At 40.2% G+C, this 18474-nt stretch overlaps 1 protein-coding gene across 3 annotated transcripts in view; it reads right to left on the reverse strand.

The window, feature by feature from the left end:
• Positions 1 to 15628: 15628 nt before the first annotated feature.
• Positions 15629 to 18474, reverse strand: part of PLD5 (phospholipase D family, member 5) — a 206103-nt gene continuing 203257 nt past the window's right edge. For 2 of the 3 annotated variants that reach the window (XM_008578293.1, XM_008578291.1), the window contains one exon: positions 15629 to 17342. In XM_008578293.1, the coding sequence (XP_008576515.1) occupies positions 17086 to 17342 (257 nt within the window). In that variant the 3' untranslated portion in view covers positions 15629 to 17085. The remainder of the gene's footprint in view (positions 17343 to 18474) is intronic. The other variant, XM_008578292.1, reaches the window with a different exon arrangement.

Consider the following 18474-nt stretch of genomic DNA (forward strand, 5'->3'; position numbering starts at 1 on the left):
TTTTTTTTTGTCTTTTTCCGTGTCTGGCAACGGATCGCAACCCTCAGTGTCGCCCCCGTATGAGACCAGGGACCGGCTACGGGATCGCAGCCCTCGGTGTTGCTCCCACACCTCGCTCAGCCAGTGAGCGGGAACCGGTCTGTATGTGGGATCCGAACCCTCGGGCGGGAGCGCCGCCGCGCTTCCCAAGCGGCGCACTGTAGCAGTGCGCCACCGGGCCGGCCCAGCATTTCAAGCACTTGGAATGTAGACCTGAGGCGATGGATGACACAGGGATTCTGTTGGTGACATGGGCAGTCCTCGAAGGGCACAGGAGGTCTGTCCACAGCCCTTGCTGCGACGTGCCTTTATGTGAGTTTGAAATGACATTCAATCTATGAATTCAAATCTGTCTCTGAGGTGAGTCGATAAATTGGAGCCTAATGTAAAGTGACCAGCACTTACTTGGAAATAAATTATCTGCTGATAAAGCAACTAGTAAGACCGATCACTGAATGTGTGACTGTCAATTCGCAGAAGTCACCCAAGAGAGTGTTTATGAATAACAGTGGAGGAAATTTAAGAAAACCCACCCTGTCACCGTGTGAGGTCTCTGAAAAGCCTGGCTGAACCACACAAGTGACACTGTGACCTAAGGACTTACAGGTGCGCAGACTCAAGTTGAACAGAAATTAAACCTCAGATGGATCTTTTATGATGCAAAAGAGGATTGGAGATGTTAATTAACATGCCTGAGATCACATAGCTAACAAATTGCAGAACCAATATTCAAGTCTGCATTTTTCCAATACCATAGTTCTAGAATATCTTTCACTATCATGGGCACATTTATTTGTTAAGTTGTCTCATGAACATTTATTGAGCTCTAGGTAAGCAGAGATAAGGCAGTGGTGCTCTCAAAGCCCCCACAGTCTGCTGGGACCCACAGGCACACACCGCCTGTGACGTTGTAGTGAGCTGTGGGTCAAGGCTGTGACGGGGGCGTCTGAGGAGTGTGGTGGGACAGCACCGGGCTCAGCCTGGAGGGATGTAGAAGGAGGTTGGGGAAGAGGAAAGGGCACTTGAGAGGAGTTCTTTTTTTTTTTTTTTTCCTTTTTTGTCTTTTTTACTGACCGGTAACGGGATTGCAACCCTTGGTGTCGCGCCTGTACTGGGGACTGGCAACGGGATCGCAACCCTCGGTGTTGCGCCCGCACCGCGCTCAACCAGTGAGCGGGAACCAGTCTCCACATGGGATCCGAACCCTCGGCGGGAGCGCCACCGCGCTCCCAAGCGGCACACTCTCCAGTGTGCCACCGGGCCGGCCCTTGAGAGGAGTTCTAAAGGCAAGTTGGTGACAGCCAGTAGACCCAGTGGAAGAAAACAGCATGGAAAGGTGAGAAACCAGGATGAATCCAGGGAGGGACAGCAGCTCTGGGGGGCAGGGGTGTGTGCTGGGGAGCAGGGGGCGTATTTGAACTTCTCATGTTCCTTCAACTTGCAAATCAGAACATGGCCTTGAGAGCAACACATTAACAAAGCTGCTTAATTCATTCATTCACTCATTCATTCAACAACTGCCTGTTATATGCCTACTGTGGGCCACCTGTTGTGGGGACATGGCAAACTATAAGACTGTCTCTGGGGTAGCTGTCACCATTGAGAGTGAGGTCAGGGATCCATCTAGCATCCACCCTCTACCCAGGATGGAGGGCAGGTGATGCTGTGAAATACTAACTGATTCCTCCAAAGACTCTTAATCTGGCTCTATCGTTTACCCAGAAAGCTATTTTCCTGTCAGCCCTAGGAACCAAATGCTGATACTCAAGATTTACCCGCTAGAGTCATGGAGCATTTTTACTGCTCTTTATATCTTAGTTTTTGAAAATGTCAACTCAATTTATGTTTTGTAGGTGTAATCATGTTTATATAAGTGCCTCTGTGTAACTTCACGGTTCAGTGACTGTAACTATCAGCAAACGAAGGGATAATGCCTAGTGCACAAGTAATACTCCAAAGCTAATGTCTATTTTGCAGCCAACTTTTTTGGTTTGGGATTTCTTTATTGTTGACTACAAAAGAATAAAAGGAATGGTCCAGACCTGGTGTGTATATATATATTTAAAGACAAGCATAGCTGGGCTGGAAACCAGCTTATAAACATAAGAAGAGCTGACCTCAGTTTTGGCTCAGTCATTCCCGCATCCATTTGATTCACACCCTCTTCTGCAGCTTGGGTGGTCGTCACCATTTTCTCTCCAAAATGCTCATATTTCATGTCTTGCTTCTTGCTCACCCATATACTCTTTACAATTTTGAGGGGTTAATGTTTTTCCAGGCTGAAGTCCTCACCTGAGGTTTACGGATGAGGCTAGTTCATTACGGATTCGGTGTTCTGCAGGGTCCCCACGCAATGGGTAAATATTCAACATACGCCTTTCAGAAAGTCGTGAAAAAACAAGGAAAAAGATGCTTCTATCTTATTTTCAACTCCTCTGTGTCCTTATGGTTAAGGCAAATCTTCTTAAAGTAGCAAAAGGATTGTATTTTTTTTTAAAATTCAATCATAAAATTTTATCTTTTAAATGGGGTAGGTATTTGTTCTAAAATAAAGTTAATTATGGATTAATTTGGTTTAATAGACCCTCTTGCTATTGTTTTCTATTTGTCTGGTCCGTTCTGTGTTCCTTTGTCTCTCTATTCTGGCTGTCTAGTGAATTAATTCCTTTCTAATCTTCCCTTATCTCATTCATTAGCTTATTGGCTACAGATCCTCTTATTATTCCTTTAATGATTACCCTAGAGATGATCTTATACATCCTTGACTTATGAAAATCTGAGATGAGTAGATACCTTCATTCTGGACAATTTGAGGCTCTTAGAACAATTTAACTCCATTACTCCTCACGTCCCCAAGTTCACCAACTTGGATTTGATTGTTGGTATGTGTTTTAATTCTCTCTCACTCTCTCTCTATCTAAATCCATATACCTATTTGTTATGCTATAATAAATCAATATTTATTTATACAGTCCAAATTCACTTGGATGTGTCCACATACTCACTTTTTTCTGTGAATTTTCATTTTTTCTTGCATCTCTGGGCTTCCATCTGGGTTCGTTTGCCTTCTGCACGAAGAAGACCGTTTAGTATTGCCTTTGGTCTGTGACAAAATCCTCAGTTTTGTTTGCCTGAAAATTATTTTTTTTATCATCAACTTTTAAAAAATATTTTTTTTATCATCATCTTTTAAAAAATATTTTTTTTCTGGGTAAACAATTCTACGTTGGCACTTTGAAGTTAGTATTCATTCCACTGTTTCTATTGTCTTCCAGATTCTGTTGTTTCTGTTGAAAACTCAAGCGTCATCTTTATAATTGCTCCTTTGAAGGTAATACGTATTTTTTTCTCTGCCTGATTTCACTGTCTTTCATAGTGAGCTGTTTTCTCCTGTGATGTGCCCAGGAGTGATTTTCTTTGTATTTATCTTGCTTGTGGTTCATAGGAGTTTTTGAATCTATGGGTTTATATCTTTCATTCATTTTAGAAATTCTCAGCTTTTGTATTTTCAAATACTGTAACTACCTGATTCTTTCTCTCCTTTCCTCCTTTGACTCCAATTATTTATATGTTAGATCTTTTAACCATAGCACACATGTCTTTGTTCTGCTTTGATTTTCTATTTCTACATCTTTCCATTATTCAATATGGACATTTTTTTCTGACCTGTCTTCCAGTTATTATTTCTCTTTTTTTGTAATCTGTTGTTAAAATCATCGACTGAGTTTCTAATTTCCATTTCTACATTTTTAAGTTCTATAATTCAATTTGATTCTTTATCACAGTTTTCTGCCAGAATTCTCAATGTTGCCTTTTAATTCCTTCAACAGATTAAGCACAGCTATTTTATTTTATTTATTATTTATTTTTATTTTTATTTTTTTTGTGACTGGTAAGGGGATCGTAACCCTTGGCTTGGTGTCGCCTGCACTGTGCTCAGCCAGTGAGCGCACCGGCCACTCCTATACAGGATCCGAACCCGGAGCATCACTGCGCTCCCAGCACCACACTCTCCCGAGTGAGCCACAGGGTCGGCCCAGCACAGCTATTTTTAAAACTGTGTATGCTTTCTCCATTATCTGAATTACCTATAGGACTATTTCTCCTATTAGTTATTTCTCATGTTTTGTGGGCGTGTGGTAATTTTTTATTGAGTACCATATGTTGTATACCACAAAGGTGGGGATAAGATGAGGCTCTGAATGCTATATGTCTTCAGAGAAAATATTTGTTTGCTTCTTGCACGTGGCTCTCTGATGGGGCTTGTCTGTTTCCAATTCATCCTTACTGCTTTTGTATTATCCTTCCAAGTTCTGACCCAAAGCCTGGGGACTCTTGGGGGCCCATGCTCCTTAGCGGATCAGATTTCCAATACTGTATTTCCAACCCCTTGAGCATGTTGAAAGCTCTGCTTAGCATCTGTGCTTCTGGAATCAGCAGATGGATCTGAGGAAAAGTGGCTGCAAACCCCTCACTCACATGTCTGGGTGCCTCTCTCTCAGACCTTGACCATGCAAATTTCCTCTGCTTTGGCATATCTCTTATGTGTTCAAACAAATGTGGTATTAAATTTTTTTTCCAGGTTTTCTAGTTGTTTTCCTATTTCATCATTATAGAAAGAGAACAACTCTTTGAGTTTTTAATGTAGCATTTTATGTTTTCTTTCTTTTCTCCCTAAACTCTGAGATCCCTGAGAAGAGAAGCTTTCTTATTTATCTGGGGTATGACCAGCATTAGGCACAGAACTTGGACTACAATACATGATTATTAAATATTTGTTGAATAAATGAATACACACAGTTTCTACTTGGGACTGGGGGTAATTAATGTTAATTTTTTCCACAGTTTATCAGAAATTGAAAACAATGTCACCCATGCACAGCAGGACAATGGGAGCTGTCCACCCTGGGTGTAGTCAATTGCTTAGAACTTAGGCCAACAAAAATACTTTTTTTCTGAGGAGTATTTCTTTTCTCTCTCTCTTTAATTGAAACATAATTGATTACACATATTTGTAGGGTACAAAGTTGACTATTGGGATTTGTGTGCGATATATTATTATCAAATCAGTATGATTAGAATATTCATCATTACAAAACATTCATTCCTTATGTCCATTAACCAATTTCTCCCTAACACCTCTTCCTCTCCCCCTGTCCCCTCTCTAATAACCATGGTTCTGTTTTCTTGAAGAGGAGTATTTTATCACTGATATTGTTTACAATTATTACTAGCGGGCTGGCTAGTTAGCTCAGCTGGTTAGAGCTCAGTGTTCACAACACCAAGGTCAAGGATCCAGGTCCCTGCACTGGCCAGCTGCCACAAAAATAAAACAAAATAAACAAACAAAACTAGAATTATTACCAGTGCATGGTAATAGTAACAAGCAGATGACTTTTAGTTATTTTACTGTTTTTAAATTCTCGGTATAAAATGTGCTATATTGTCTGCAATTGGGGGTGGACTGCTCCCCCCACCTACCCTAATCTTTGATCTGCCAGTGCTCATGACAATGGCAGCAAGTGAGGTGGTTTTGGGGACAACCCAGTCGGGTCTACAGAGAAGGGTGTGCCCTGTATCAAATGGGCCAGTTGGTTTTGATACATTTTATTTCCGTAACTATCCCACATTATACTGGGTCCCTGGGGAAACACACATCTGGACTGGTTTGTTTTGTTTTGTTTTGTTTTTTTGCAGGCAAAAATAGTATTGCACTTCTTAACTGTTGGAGTGAGCAAGACTAAAGCCATTTTGGGACCTAAAACTGCATGGGCTTTAGAAAAATTTTAAAGGACAGTTCTTTTCTTAGCACACATTTCTGTGAGTTCCCTTCTTTTCCCATGATTACTTGATCATTTGAACCTTAGATACAGGGCAGGATGATATTACTTACATGAGGGTAGAGCTGTTTTTCCAGACCTTGAGAAACCAAGGAAGACATCAATAAAGCTATGCTCATTCTACCCTAAAGCAAATTAAACTCCTGCAGGATCCTAAGATAACATCAAGGATGAGAACAGAAGCCAGACAGAGCCTCGGCAAGAATTTGCACCTGGCCCCTTACATGTCCCCCTTCCTCCCGCTTTTCACTTCCCTCAACCTCCTTAAAAACCCCTTGGTAGGGCCGACCACCCGTGGCTCACTTGGGAGAGCGTGGTGCTGACAACACCGAGTCAAGGGTTAAGATCCCCCTTACCGGTCATCTTTTTTTGAAATAAAAACAAACAAAAAAACCCAGTCCTTGGTATATCTGAGCCTTGGAGATGGATCAGCCTCCCATCTCTCTTCAGGTTACCAGTCCTGAATAAAGCTGCCTTCCCTTTTCACCAACAAATATTTTCTAAAGAAAACCTAGGGCATTTAAAAAAATTATTTATTTATTTTTGGCAGCTTGCCGGTACAGGGATCCAAACCCATGACCTTGGGGTTGTAAGTCTGCATTTTAATCAGGTGAACTAACTAGCCAGCCCTTTTTGCTTCTTCTTCTTCTTTTTTTTTTTTAAAGATGACCGGTAGGGGATCTTAACCCTTGACTTGGTGTTGTCAGCACCACGCTCAGCCAGTGAGCAAACCGGCCGTCCCCATATAGGATCCGAACCCGTGGCCTTGGTGTTGTCAGCACCGCACTCTCCCAAGTGAGCCACAGGCCGGCCCTCCTTTTTGCTTCTTATCTTAAAAAATCTTTAAAGGTCACCCATTTTTCTTAATTAATAATGTAAAAAAGATCGCATCGATATGGTTAAATTCCCAGGATCCTTCATTCTTTAGGGATGAACTAAATGGCTGGTATCATGGCTTACAAAAATGTCTTAAATTTGATGGAGCTTATGTTGAAAAATCAAGTTCATACTTTTATCTTTCAATTCCATTTTTCTGGGGACTTTCTGAAGTTCCCTTGTATAAATGTACTTGTTTTTTTTTTTTTTTTTTTTCCTTAAGCTGGCCAGCGGTACAGGGATTGATCCTTAGACCTTGGTGTTACTAGTACCACACTGTAACCAACATTATACTGGGTCCCTGGGGAAACACACATCTGGACTGGTTTGTTTTTAACTACACCTCTATTGATGAAATTGGTCAGGACTCTATAGCAAGCAAATGTTCAAAACTGATTTGCTCAAACTGGGTAGACTCCACGTTTGGGTTTGCTTTCCATACTAGATCGTAAGTCCCTTTGAGGGCAGGGTCACTGTCTCATTCATTATTGTCTGTTCCACATCAACAACTCCAGGATTGCAGAGAATCAGAGCTCAATAAATGTTAGTTATGTTGGATGGTTCATTCCTATCTGCTACTCCACATATAAAACACAGTAATATTAGTTGTGTTTTCATCCCTAAAGACCAGTATGCATGACAGTGAAAGATAGGTTTTTTAGAAAACACATGACACCTTGTTAAAAGGCTCTTATGCCTCCTGGGATATGATTTTAAGAGAAATTGGTGATGTGCAGGTAAGGAACACATGATTTGTAAATAGGGGAGGGAAACATGTATTAAAGAAATAGAAGGTTTAGGGCTGGCCTGTGGCTCACTCGGGAGAGTGTGGTGCTGATAACACCAAGACCACGGGTTTGGATCCCATATAGGGATGACCGGTTAGCTCACTGGGTGAGTGTGGTACTGACAACACCAAGTCAAGGGTTAAGATCCCCTTACCAGTCATCTTTAAAAAAAAAAAAAGAAATAGAAGGTTTGATCTCATGAAGAAAATAAGACAGAGGTTAGTAAGCAGTAAACCTACAAAGTAAAGGAAAATACCACACATTCAGAGGTGAGTTCATGAAAGTCGAGACGCACTGCGGCTCCTTGATGCAAGAAGACTTCCAACACACCACAAAGCTCAGTTGAGAACACGCCTCTCTTTGGTTATGCTCTTGTTTATCTGTTATTTTAGATATTGGCAGGCACCAAAGTCTACCTAAGTAAGTATCCGGGAACTCAGGACCACATTGAGGAAACCTACTGAAACCCCTTACACTTCTGATTATTTTTGTCCTTGCCTAAGCATCAAATCAAGTAAGCTGGCCGACCTCACTGAATACATTTTGAGAGGTGTCATTTTTTTTAATGGTACTGACACCAAAGGTTAGGGTGACCTGTTTTCAGTTTCATTCATTCTTTTTCAGAGAGTCATTCTGATCCTGGAATTTGTATATTCTTAACTATTCTTAAACATTCTTTTTGTCCTCAAGAACTTGTCCTCACTTTAAATGAGAAGCTCAATGAGATCTGTTTGTGTTTTTGTAATTATTTGTGTCAGTCATTAATACTATCTACTAAATATTTTTGATTCTCCACCATTCCAGAAATGCAGGTGGGATTGTATCTCTTAGCATGAGGCTGGGCAAGATCATAGGGCTAGTTCTGGCGTATTGTATTATTGCATTGCAGCATTGCATTGTTTTGTACTGTACTGTACTGTATTGTATTGTGAACAGAGTGACCTGTGTTACTTCCTTGCCAGAGAATTTAATTGATGATGTGTTACCCTACAGCGATCTCCTTTCCCTTTGTCATGGTGACCAGCAACATTTGCTTTCTCAACTTGGGTCCCTGAGTGGCCGCAAAGAGCAGAACACCCCCTGCTGACCCATGATTAATATGTAGGGTGAGCAAGGAACAAACTTTTGTGGCTTCAAACCACTAAGACTTGGGGATTGCTTATTACTGTCTGTACCAGGGTTCCTCCATAGAAATAGAACCAGCGTGTGCACATGTGTAAAGGGAGAAAGAGATGGATTTATTGAAAGGAACTGGCTTACGTGATTGTGGGGCTGCTCAGCAAGTCTGAACTCCATTGGGAAGCCCACTAGGAAGGGCTGGCTGGAACTCTCAGGCAGGAGCTCATGTTGCTGGCCCCAGGTGGAATTTTTTCTTTTTCAAAAAAGCCTCAGTTCTGCTCCTAGGACCTTTCAATTGATTGATTCAGACCCACTCAGATTATCAAGGAGTATCTTCCTTACTTAAAAAAACTGATTACAGACTTTAATGATAACCAAAAAACACGTTCGCAGCAACACCTAGGCTAGTGTGTTACTGAATAACCGGGGATGGTTGCTTAGCCAAAATGACACATACGACAAACACCAGGGTATCACATAATTAGGCACCGCTAATGACACGAACACAGGAGCAATTTGGCAACATATCACTGTCAGCAGACTTTAGACTCCTTAAATGTTCTATTTCCTGCACTCTTTTTAACTTAAAAAAACTGATTACAGACTTTAATGATAACCAAAAAACACGTTCGCAGCAACACCTAGGCTAGCGTGTTACTGAATAACCAGGGATGGTTGCTTAGCCAAAATGACACATACGACAAACACCAGGGTATCACATAATTAGGCACCCCCAATGACACGAACACAGGAGCAATTTGACAACATATCACTGTCAGCAGACTTTAGACTCCTTAAATGTTCTATTTCCTGCACTCTTTTTATATAAATATCTACAAACTAACTGTCTAAGTGACAAACTCCAAAATACAGAATTTTGTTTCTAACCCATAAATTAAATGGTAGTTTATGGCATTCTTTTCACTTTTGAATGAGCGCCTGCAATGGGCTACAGGCTAAAGAGAACCAGTAACTATAGACCTTCCTTCTGCTATTACTAATCCCTCCCCAAACGAAGCTGCCAGGCAAATGTGTCCCGACCCCACCCTCGCTTCCTCCAGTCCCTCTGTGGCTTCTTAAATTCCCCTGCACCTTCCTCAAACCTCTTAGGACGAATTTCATTTTCATCTTGAACAAATCTCTGTCAACTACCCACTTACACCCAATATTCAGCATATTCTTAGCAATTGTGCATTTATCAAGTCTTTCATTAGAATATACAGTTTAAAACATTATCTAAATTTATGACATTGGCTTCTACTTAACTCAGTGTGTGTTGTCTCATTTTCTACATATAGAAAAATAATGGGTCTGGACCTCAAGAGTTCATTTTTCTTCCAGCTCTAACAATCTCTGTGTTTCTCACGCAGTCATCTCCTAAATGATCTTCTTTGAGATTTCCATGCTCAGTGCTTCTAATTCATCTTTACGAAGCTAGGATATTTGGGTACTGTTGATTTGAATTTTATGGAGTGGACCCACATGATTTACCATGGAGACATGCAACGTGAGTTCACACCTAACCAAAACAAGTTGTACATGACAAGTGTTTCTTTCACCTCCTCTTTTACTTCCAAGCCACTCAGAAATGAGGAAAGCTTTCACTATTTAAGTGTGTTGGTTTGGTCCCTCCAGATTGTAAAGAACAGACATACAGATTATCTCAGTTAATCTGAGTTTATTTACATCAGTACATAAGAAAATAAGGAAGATATAAAAGCAACTACAAAGTCCAGGCTCATTGTTCAAGAGTCAGTCCTCTCTCCAGTCATTGAGCAGCAGAAATGGTGAATCAAGAACTCTGGTTGTCTTGGCTGCAGAAGTAATAGCCATTCCCGCTCCAAGGTGGCACCATTATGGGGACTGTGTCTATTTTGGTTGCTCTTCATTTACTTTCTCTCTCTCATATTCAGACTCCCTAAAGTAGGGCTCTGATGGGTTGGGTTGGGTACCATCAAAGAAGAATACCACTGCTGGGTACATCTTTCCTTAGGCCACCCCGTCCTGTAAATGAGTCCCTTTGAGTCAAATATGGAACCTTGGTATAAGCAACTGTGACCAGTGTGGAGTACTCACATGATGGAAAACAGGGTTTTGCTCGTGCAGGAGCTATGGGCATGGTCTCTCTAGGACACCAGGAAAACTGTAGGTCCACCCATGAAATATGGATAACAACGTGTAGCTTTATTGCTGGGGACAAAACAGCTTTTGTTTCTCAGCAACACTTTCCCACAGAGATTTTCAAAGTACTCTATCAATACCATAACTTTCCTGAATCTATGATGAAACCTTTCTTTTATTACATTTTTTGGGATGTTGTCTTTAATGACATGCACTTTCTAAAGAAGCAGATAATCTCCACAGTTAAGTAAAAGTAAGCGACGTTGTAGATTAAGCTCTGATTTACATGAATGTTTTTGGATCATATTTTCTGAGTTGTCTTTAAAGATCTTCATCCTCCGTATTGTAAAGTCACATATAATTTCAACACTTTAATCTTGGGAATTAGGTCATATTCCCAAGATCAACTGTGCACTTATGTGGGAACACTCATAGAAATCAGGTTTGTCTATGTTTGTGTCTTACAAGGAGCTCAGAATGTCTCAATTATTCCTCAGAATTTTCTACTCACAGGAAACAGTAGAGCCCATAAAGGAAAAATTAATTTTTCAACATGTCTAAGGCCAAAAGGAATGGTTTTGAAAGCCAGATATCCATTTTACAAAAGGAGAATTTTTTCCTCTTCCTTATTTTTCTCTCATATGAAATAAAAATAAATCACAAATATCCTTTATCCTTGCTATGATTTAATGAACTCCTCGCACATAATTGTCTCTCATCAAACCGTCAGCCCAATTAAAAAACCCCATGAAATTGTAGGATTCAGAAACTGCTATCAAATCAAATCATTATTAACTAATGCAGATTCAGAAAGTCTGCTTTATTAAGCCTTTGCTAAACTCTCAAATGACAGCTTTAAAAAAAAGTATGACTCATCACATGTCTTCTCTTTATGAACAGGGTACCCACCATATGCACATTAGACATATACTTTCACAAAATAAAACTTTGCCTCTATTCCAAGTCAGTGTAGTGAATCAAGAAAATTTTATCTGGTGTGGATCTCATGAGAGGCTCTGCACTAAGCACTCCTAACTGTTTGGCTTAAGTAAGTCGACTTCTGAGTGGCTGAGTGGGAAGGGAGTTTGTGCGTTTGGAGGAGTTGGTTTAGGTGGCTTTCAAAGTGAGATTCAATATGGGTTTTGCTGGCCAGCATGGGCATCTGAACCCTTGGCCTTGGTGTTACAACGTGGCACACTAACCAACTGAGCTAACCTGCCAGCCCAACGTGGGTTTATTGAGAAGACATCAGGTGAACTTGATCATGGATTTAGTCATAGAAAGAGCAGAGGCAGCTGAACTCGTATCCACAACACCTTTCCTGTCACTGGGCCAGGGTGGACAGTGTGGTCTCTGCAATAGTGTCTTTCTTCATTAAAAATAATCACTTTATGTACTCAAAATCAACATATACTGGGAACAAACTTTTCTTTTTAAAGTAAAGACAGCAATAGTGTTTCAAAGACGTCTCCTTGTGCAAATAGACAAAACAGTGGCCCGTAGCCCAGATGCATTTACCTTATTCATCGCTTATCAAAGTACGGCTTGGTTACTGGTTTGTTTCTAGATCAAGCTAAGGAGAAAAAGAAATGTGTCATCTCACAGTATGAAAAAGCCATATAATGTTTACTTCTGAAAAAACTGAGCATTTGGTTATATGAAAGGTTTGAGAATTTAATGATTTCCCCGAATTCAGCCCTTTAACACCAATTTATTTAGGGATCATAAGGTTAATAATATAGATATATCCAGGTACAAGTTTATGCTATTTACATAAAGTAACACTAAAAATTCAAGATCTCTTTTGTAACAGAATTAGAAGCTTAGAAGTTGAACACAGCAAAAGATAATGCCTAATAGCCTGTTAAATCTCACTTTTTTCCCCATCAAATTGCCAAAAGAAGCATAAGTGATGAGTGAACTTTTAGAACTCTGTAAGTACAAGACTTTTAAGAGGTCAAAAATAAGAAAATTCGGTGTTTACAGTTTCAAGAAACTTTTGGAGAATACCTATCTAGTCACCATAAAAAGCAATATCTTCATAATCCGGCCAAGGATGGGGATGCTCTCAAGTGGGAAAGATAGGCTGTTAGCTGGGGTTGATCTCAGGGCTATTAAAATCTTCTGCCAATTTAAGTCTTAAATAAGGTAAAAATGGTAAGCAGATATTTGGTTAACAACATGTAAAAGGAAAGGAAATGATGCTAATTCATAGCAAATGGGAAAATGTTAAATATGGATTTATTTATCCAATCTACCTTAGTCCAAATGAAAGTTATATTAATTTCTCCTTTAAAAGGCTTAAAAGTTCACCAATTCATTGGGAATAATCACAGGGGGAAAATAATTGAACATTTGTCCACAATATATGGGTATGTTTATAAGGGACTGAGTTTGAATAACCAATAGCAAAATATTTTCCATTACAGGAGATGACTTTTCTATTGCAAGTAAAGGCAGATTTTTATATCCTCACATGTTAAAAGTAATGGAATGGATTTTGGACAGAGAAATGCACACAAATGGTCATACACATGAAAAAAATAAAAAGGCAGATTCTAGGATAGAATTCCTGAGGCAGATGATCCCTGGATCTGATCTTATCAAGAAAGTCTTATAATCTTATTTTTCTGCCCTGGAATTTAGTTCAATAAAAGTTTCTAAAAACACAAAACTCAGAATGAATCAAAGTCACTTAAAAATAGCCACAGGCTGATGGGAAATGAGCTTCTGTCAGTCCCGGTTCATAGAGGCACTTTTAACAAATAATAAACTGAATTAACAACACACATTTTTCACATGGTAAGATCAACCAAAAATGTGATCAGATCCATCTCACTCAGAACAAAATCAGAAGTGAGACAATAGTACAGACACAACCTGAATGAAAAAAGTGGTGCCTGGAGCTACACGAATGCAAAATTTTTCTACACGTTTTCTTTCTTTTGCTGAGTCTGCTTTGACTTTTTAAAGACACTAGTTTTCATTCTATGTCCCACAGGACCTTGGAAGTTTACGAAGCATCTCTCTTCAAGTTTCTTTAGGGATCTGGGGACATTTTCAGCGGGCCTTGCTTCTGTCATTTTCAGGTACCCAAAGTGTGGCATTTACAGACAGTGGATATAATCCCAAAATGTTCCACTTTCTCTCCAATGGCTTGATAAGCTCTGATTCAATTATTTGATATAACAGTGGCCAGTGACAATGCAGTGGAGGCCAACAGTATTGATATTTGTGAGTGCCACTGATGATTTGATTTGGGGGTGATAAAAGTTGTGTGGCTTGGGGAGAGAGCAGGCTGCATAAAAGCCATTGGTGCTCATATGCCAGTTTTCAACTGGTCGGCCCATCAGAAGGTCATATTGGACTCCACAGTAAGCAGAAATAGTCCCATATAGTGAATCACTATTTGAAATCAATACAAGATTAAATAAGGCACTAGGTTAGAGTTAGCGGCCCAGAAATCCAAACTACAGTCTTAAGTTGTGTTTTTCTTTTTCTCCCCTTGGAAAATAATACCTGGAATGTTTACGGGGGAAAAAATGGAGGTTAGTAATCACCCTCTTTCTTATAATTTCTGACATGCACATCCTTCACGTCTCAAGTGAACGTGTTTTCTGTTTTGCATTCTTTTCCTATTGAGAAATAATTCCTGGGATATCTGGGTGTGGAAGAAATGGAAGTTGGTTGTCTATTTAGCACAGACACAAAGTCTAAAGGAGAGAAAGGCCACCTTTAAAGGGGTAGATAAATCATCCAAATGAAACAGAAAGTTCTGCAGAATGAAATGTTTTCTTAGGAGACAAAGACCCACTAATGACTCTGTCTGCATTTCCTGGCTGCTACGGCAGGCTGGCGCTGCCTCAGGGAGTCAGGGGTCTTGTTTCTACTGCCACCCAGACTACCCCGACAATGTCGCTTGCAGTCTGCTGCCACTGGTGCATGGCAGGTCACCCTGGGACACAATTTCTGGTACTCCCATTTTGATGGGACTCAGAAGGAAATGGCAATGAAGGTCATTTCATAAAGGATGATGTTCTGTTTTTCTACCACATGCAAGAGAGTGACAGAGAAGGGGCCCGTGACACCAAACCCACGCTCATCTCATGGTTGTGGACAACTCGCAAACTAACAAGAAAGCAACCATTTTTTCGCCCCTTCGATGTGCTTTTCAAACCCAACTCAGGGTGTTTATGTTTGTTCAAAGGTGGACTTGATAGATTGGTTTATCTCCTCTCTTCTTTCTTTCTTTTTTTAAGTCATCACCAAAGCTACCTTTACTTTACCAGGTTGACTCCCAACTCAAAGAAGGATTGGGTATACAGTAAATATTTAGAGTCTTCATTGAGAATCCCCCAATCAGCCATAAAAACATGCTACCCTTAAAAATACATCTCCCTTCCAGTTTCTTGACTGGCTGGTTAAATATCCAGTGAAGCAATACTTGGAAACAACGAGAAAGGAAATTATGTAATCACTAGCTGACCAACAACAGCCATTCTTCGTTGAGTGAAGCCACTGGATAAGATTCATATATTCCCCCATCACTCTTTTTGGCATATTAGAAATCAAATCTCTAAAAATGCAAGAGTATAATTGAGATTGGTTGTCCTTGCTCTGAAAACACGTGCATATGCTGGTCTGAAAGAATAATCCCTAGAACAATGTCTAGTTTTTTGTTGATGTTGCTTATGCCAAAGTGACCCATCAAAAAGCTCCATCAAAATGTTGACAATCCAGATCTCCACCAGGGTTCATGGGTTGCTATGTTATTTTCATCCACAAGTGTGACTGGAAACTGTGGATTTATTTTCTCTTCTGCGTTCTCAGGGAGGACCTGGTGTCGATTCTATCAGCATACCACAAAGATTATTTCAAGAAAAAGATTGTACATTATAATGCTTAGCATTTATATAGGTTCTTTTGATTTCAAAACAAATTATAAATATTTCCTACCACGACAACAGCCTGTTGAGGTAGGTGAGTATCACTGTCTCTATGTTACCAATAGAAACCCGTGGCCAAGGTGTGAAAGACTGTCCCGAGCTGCACAGTCAGAAGCAATATTGGGACTGGGCTTCTTGGCCACAGGCTCTGGGCTTGGAAGAGGCCAGGCCTCTCTGTCATATAGCAATAGTCTCCATTAATATAGCGTTACATATTGTATAGATATAAAACAACACACAATGACATTATACAACAATAGTCCAATATTTCTGTTTTTTTAGTAAAATATGTTAAGCACAATATTTAAATTGCATTTCTCTGAAAAGCATTTGGTATATTAAATAGCAGAAGGTATATTAAATAGCTCTGTAAATGTTTGCTGGCATATTCTTAACAGCTTAACGATTCTAAGAAATTAAAATCCACTGACGCATACAGATCTTTCCTTTATAATACCATAAACTAAACAAAAATGTGGAAAACTACTTTATGCTCAAAATGCAGACTTAATAGTTTGCTGGATACTAGCAGGTAGCGACATCATTTTTATGAGCTTGAGAGAAAGGATGCATATTGCTGGCTGTGGTTTTAAAACACCAATCTGGTAGGGGAAAAAAATGCAGTTGAAAGGTGAAAATTAAAGACTATTTCCATTTTGGATCCATTCTGAGAAATTCATACATTTTCAGAACACGTTATCATATTTGGAACTAATGCAGAGGCAAAAACAGGGACACTCTATAATAAGAACGTTTTGTGAGAAAAGAAAATGACACCAGATAAAACCTATGGTGTTAGAAGAAAATGCAAAAAGGGGCTGAAAGGGTATTTTTTCAAGAGTGTGGAAGGCCAGCATCAGATATAAATTGTGCATGCTTGGAGAACGGTGTAGGTCTTGGAGATGGTTCATGAGGATAAACACTTGGTTTTATGAGTCTCTTCTCCAAGGCGAAATCCTCCCCCTCCTCTCTAAATCAGCAGTTCTCAGAACGGTGTGAAAGACATCGCCTCATGCTAAGTCTCCTAAGAACTGACCAGGCAGGTGGGTCAGCAGAAAAAGTTCTAAAACTAGAAAGCGACAGGAATCAAAGTCTTAAAATCTGTATGCAAACATAAAAACTAACTTCTTAGCCGGAGTGACAGTCCCTGTTGGAAGTAACAAATACAAAACTCTTAAATTTAGTGGACACAGCGCTAAGATATTGTTAGATAAGATATTACATGTCGTTTAGAGAACATTTTTAATAAGTGTGCTTTTTGTCCTAAAAAAAAAAAAAGACATATTAAATTGTTATTCTCTCCTCAAATCCTTTGTATATAAATAGGAAATATGCGGCTGTCCCAGCTCATCCACGTTATGTGCTCCAGGGCTCCTTGGCACTAGTGTTGTGGGTGGCGGATTTGTCTGAGGGGGGTTTGAATTTGAGCAGGACTGAGCAGTTCGGCTGTTTGGTGGGCTGTAAGGTTTTGGCATAGGGGGAGTACCAGTCCCTCTCAAACACATCTTTAAGTTGTTTAATGATGCTCCTGTTAGTCTTTACATCTGCCTGGTTGATAACAAGACCCGTGCCAGCATTCTGGGTAAAATCATTCCCGACCCAATCAAAATTTCCTGCAAACAAACAAAAATAATGGTGAGGACTTAGGATCCATTGGGAATATTCCGTATGTAATAAAATGCAGACTCAGAAAAAAAAATCATAAACACCCAGAAATAACGACAGAGAATCTGAATTGTGTTGACAGCTCTGAAATAAAAAATTCCAAGAATCCTTACATATGGCAGATTAATATTTGCATATTATTTTGGCATTTTCTTCAGCTTTGCTCAAGTTGAAATTCAAAACAAGGATCTGCTGTTCTCTTTTTTTGTAAATGTTATTTCTTATTGACATTCACAAGACACACTAAATACAGCAACATTTGAAATATACAGGAATACACTGAAAAATCCTGTGAACAATTACTACCTTCTCAAAGAGACAACATCTAATCCATCTGTACAAATGACGGATTCTAATTATAATGCTCAGAAGCTTCCACATCAAAGAAAAAGCTGAAACCAGAGAAGGCGAACCAGTTCCTGAGAACACACACATGCCCTGATAAGCCCCACGTCGTTCTCCGGTCCAGGATCGGGCCCCTTGGCCCAGGAATCGGGGTTGGAGAGCAAGCTGTCAAGTACGATTGCCTGGTGTCAGGTCGTGCATCAGTTTTCTAGGGTTGCTATAACAGAATCACAAACTGGGTGGCTTAAACAAAAGAAATCTATTGTGTCACAGCTCTGGAGACAACATTAAGGCGTTGGCAGGCGTGGTTCCTTCTGGCGACTGAGAGGGAAGGCTCTGTTCCAGGCCTCTCTCCTTGGTTTGTTGACGGCCATTTTCTTCCTGTGTCTCCCCATGTCTTCCCTCGGTTCACATGTCTCTGTGTCCAAATTTCCCCTTTTTATAAGAACATCCATCAGATTAGATTATGGCCCACCCCAGTGACCTCATTTTAACTCGATTTTCTCTGTCAGGACCCTGTCTCCAAATAAGGTCACATTCTGAGGTGCTGGGGGTTGGGATTTCAACATATGAATTTTTTTTTTTTTCCTTTTTGTCTTTTTCCGTGTCCGGCAACGGATCGCAACCCTCAGTGTCGCCCCCGTACCAGACCGGGACCGGCAACGGGATCGCAACCCTCGGCGTTGCTCCCGCGCCTCGCTCAGCCAGTGAGCGGGAACCGGTCTGTATGTGGGA

Source organism: Galeopterus variegatus, unplaced genomic scaffold (assembly GCF_000696425.1).
Source record: "Galeopterus variegatus unplaced genomic scaffold, G_variegatus-3.0.2 Scaffold1657, whole genome shotgun sequence".
Lineage (NCBI taxonomy): Eukaryota > Metazoa > Chordata > Mammalia > Dermoptera > Cynocephalidae > Galeopterus > Galeopterus variegatus.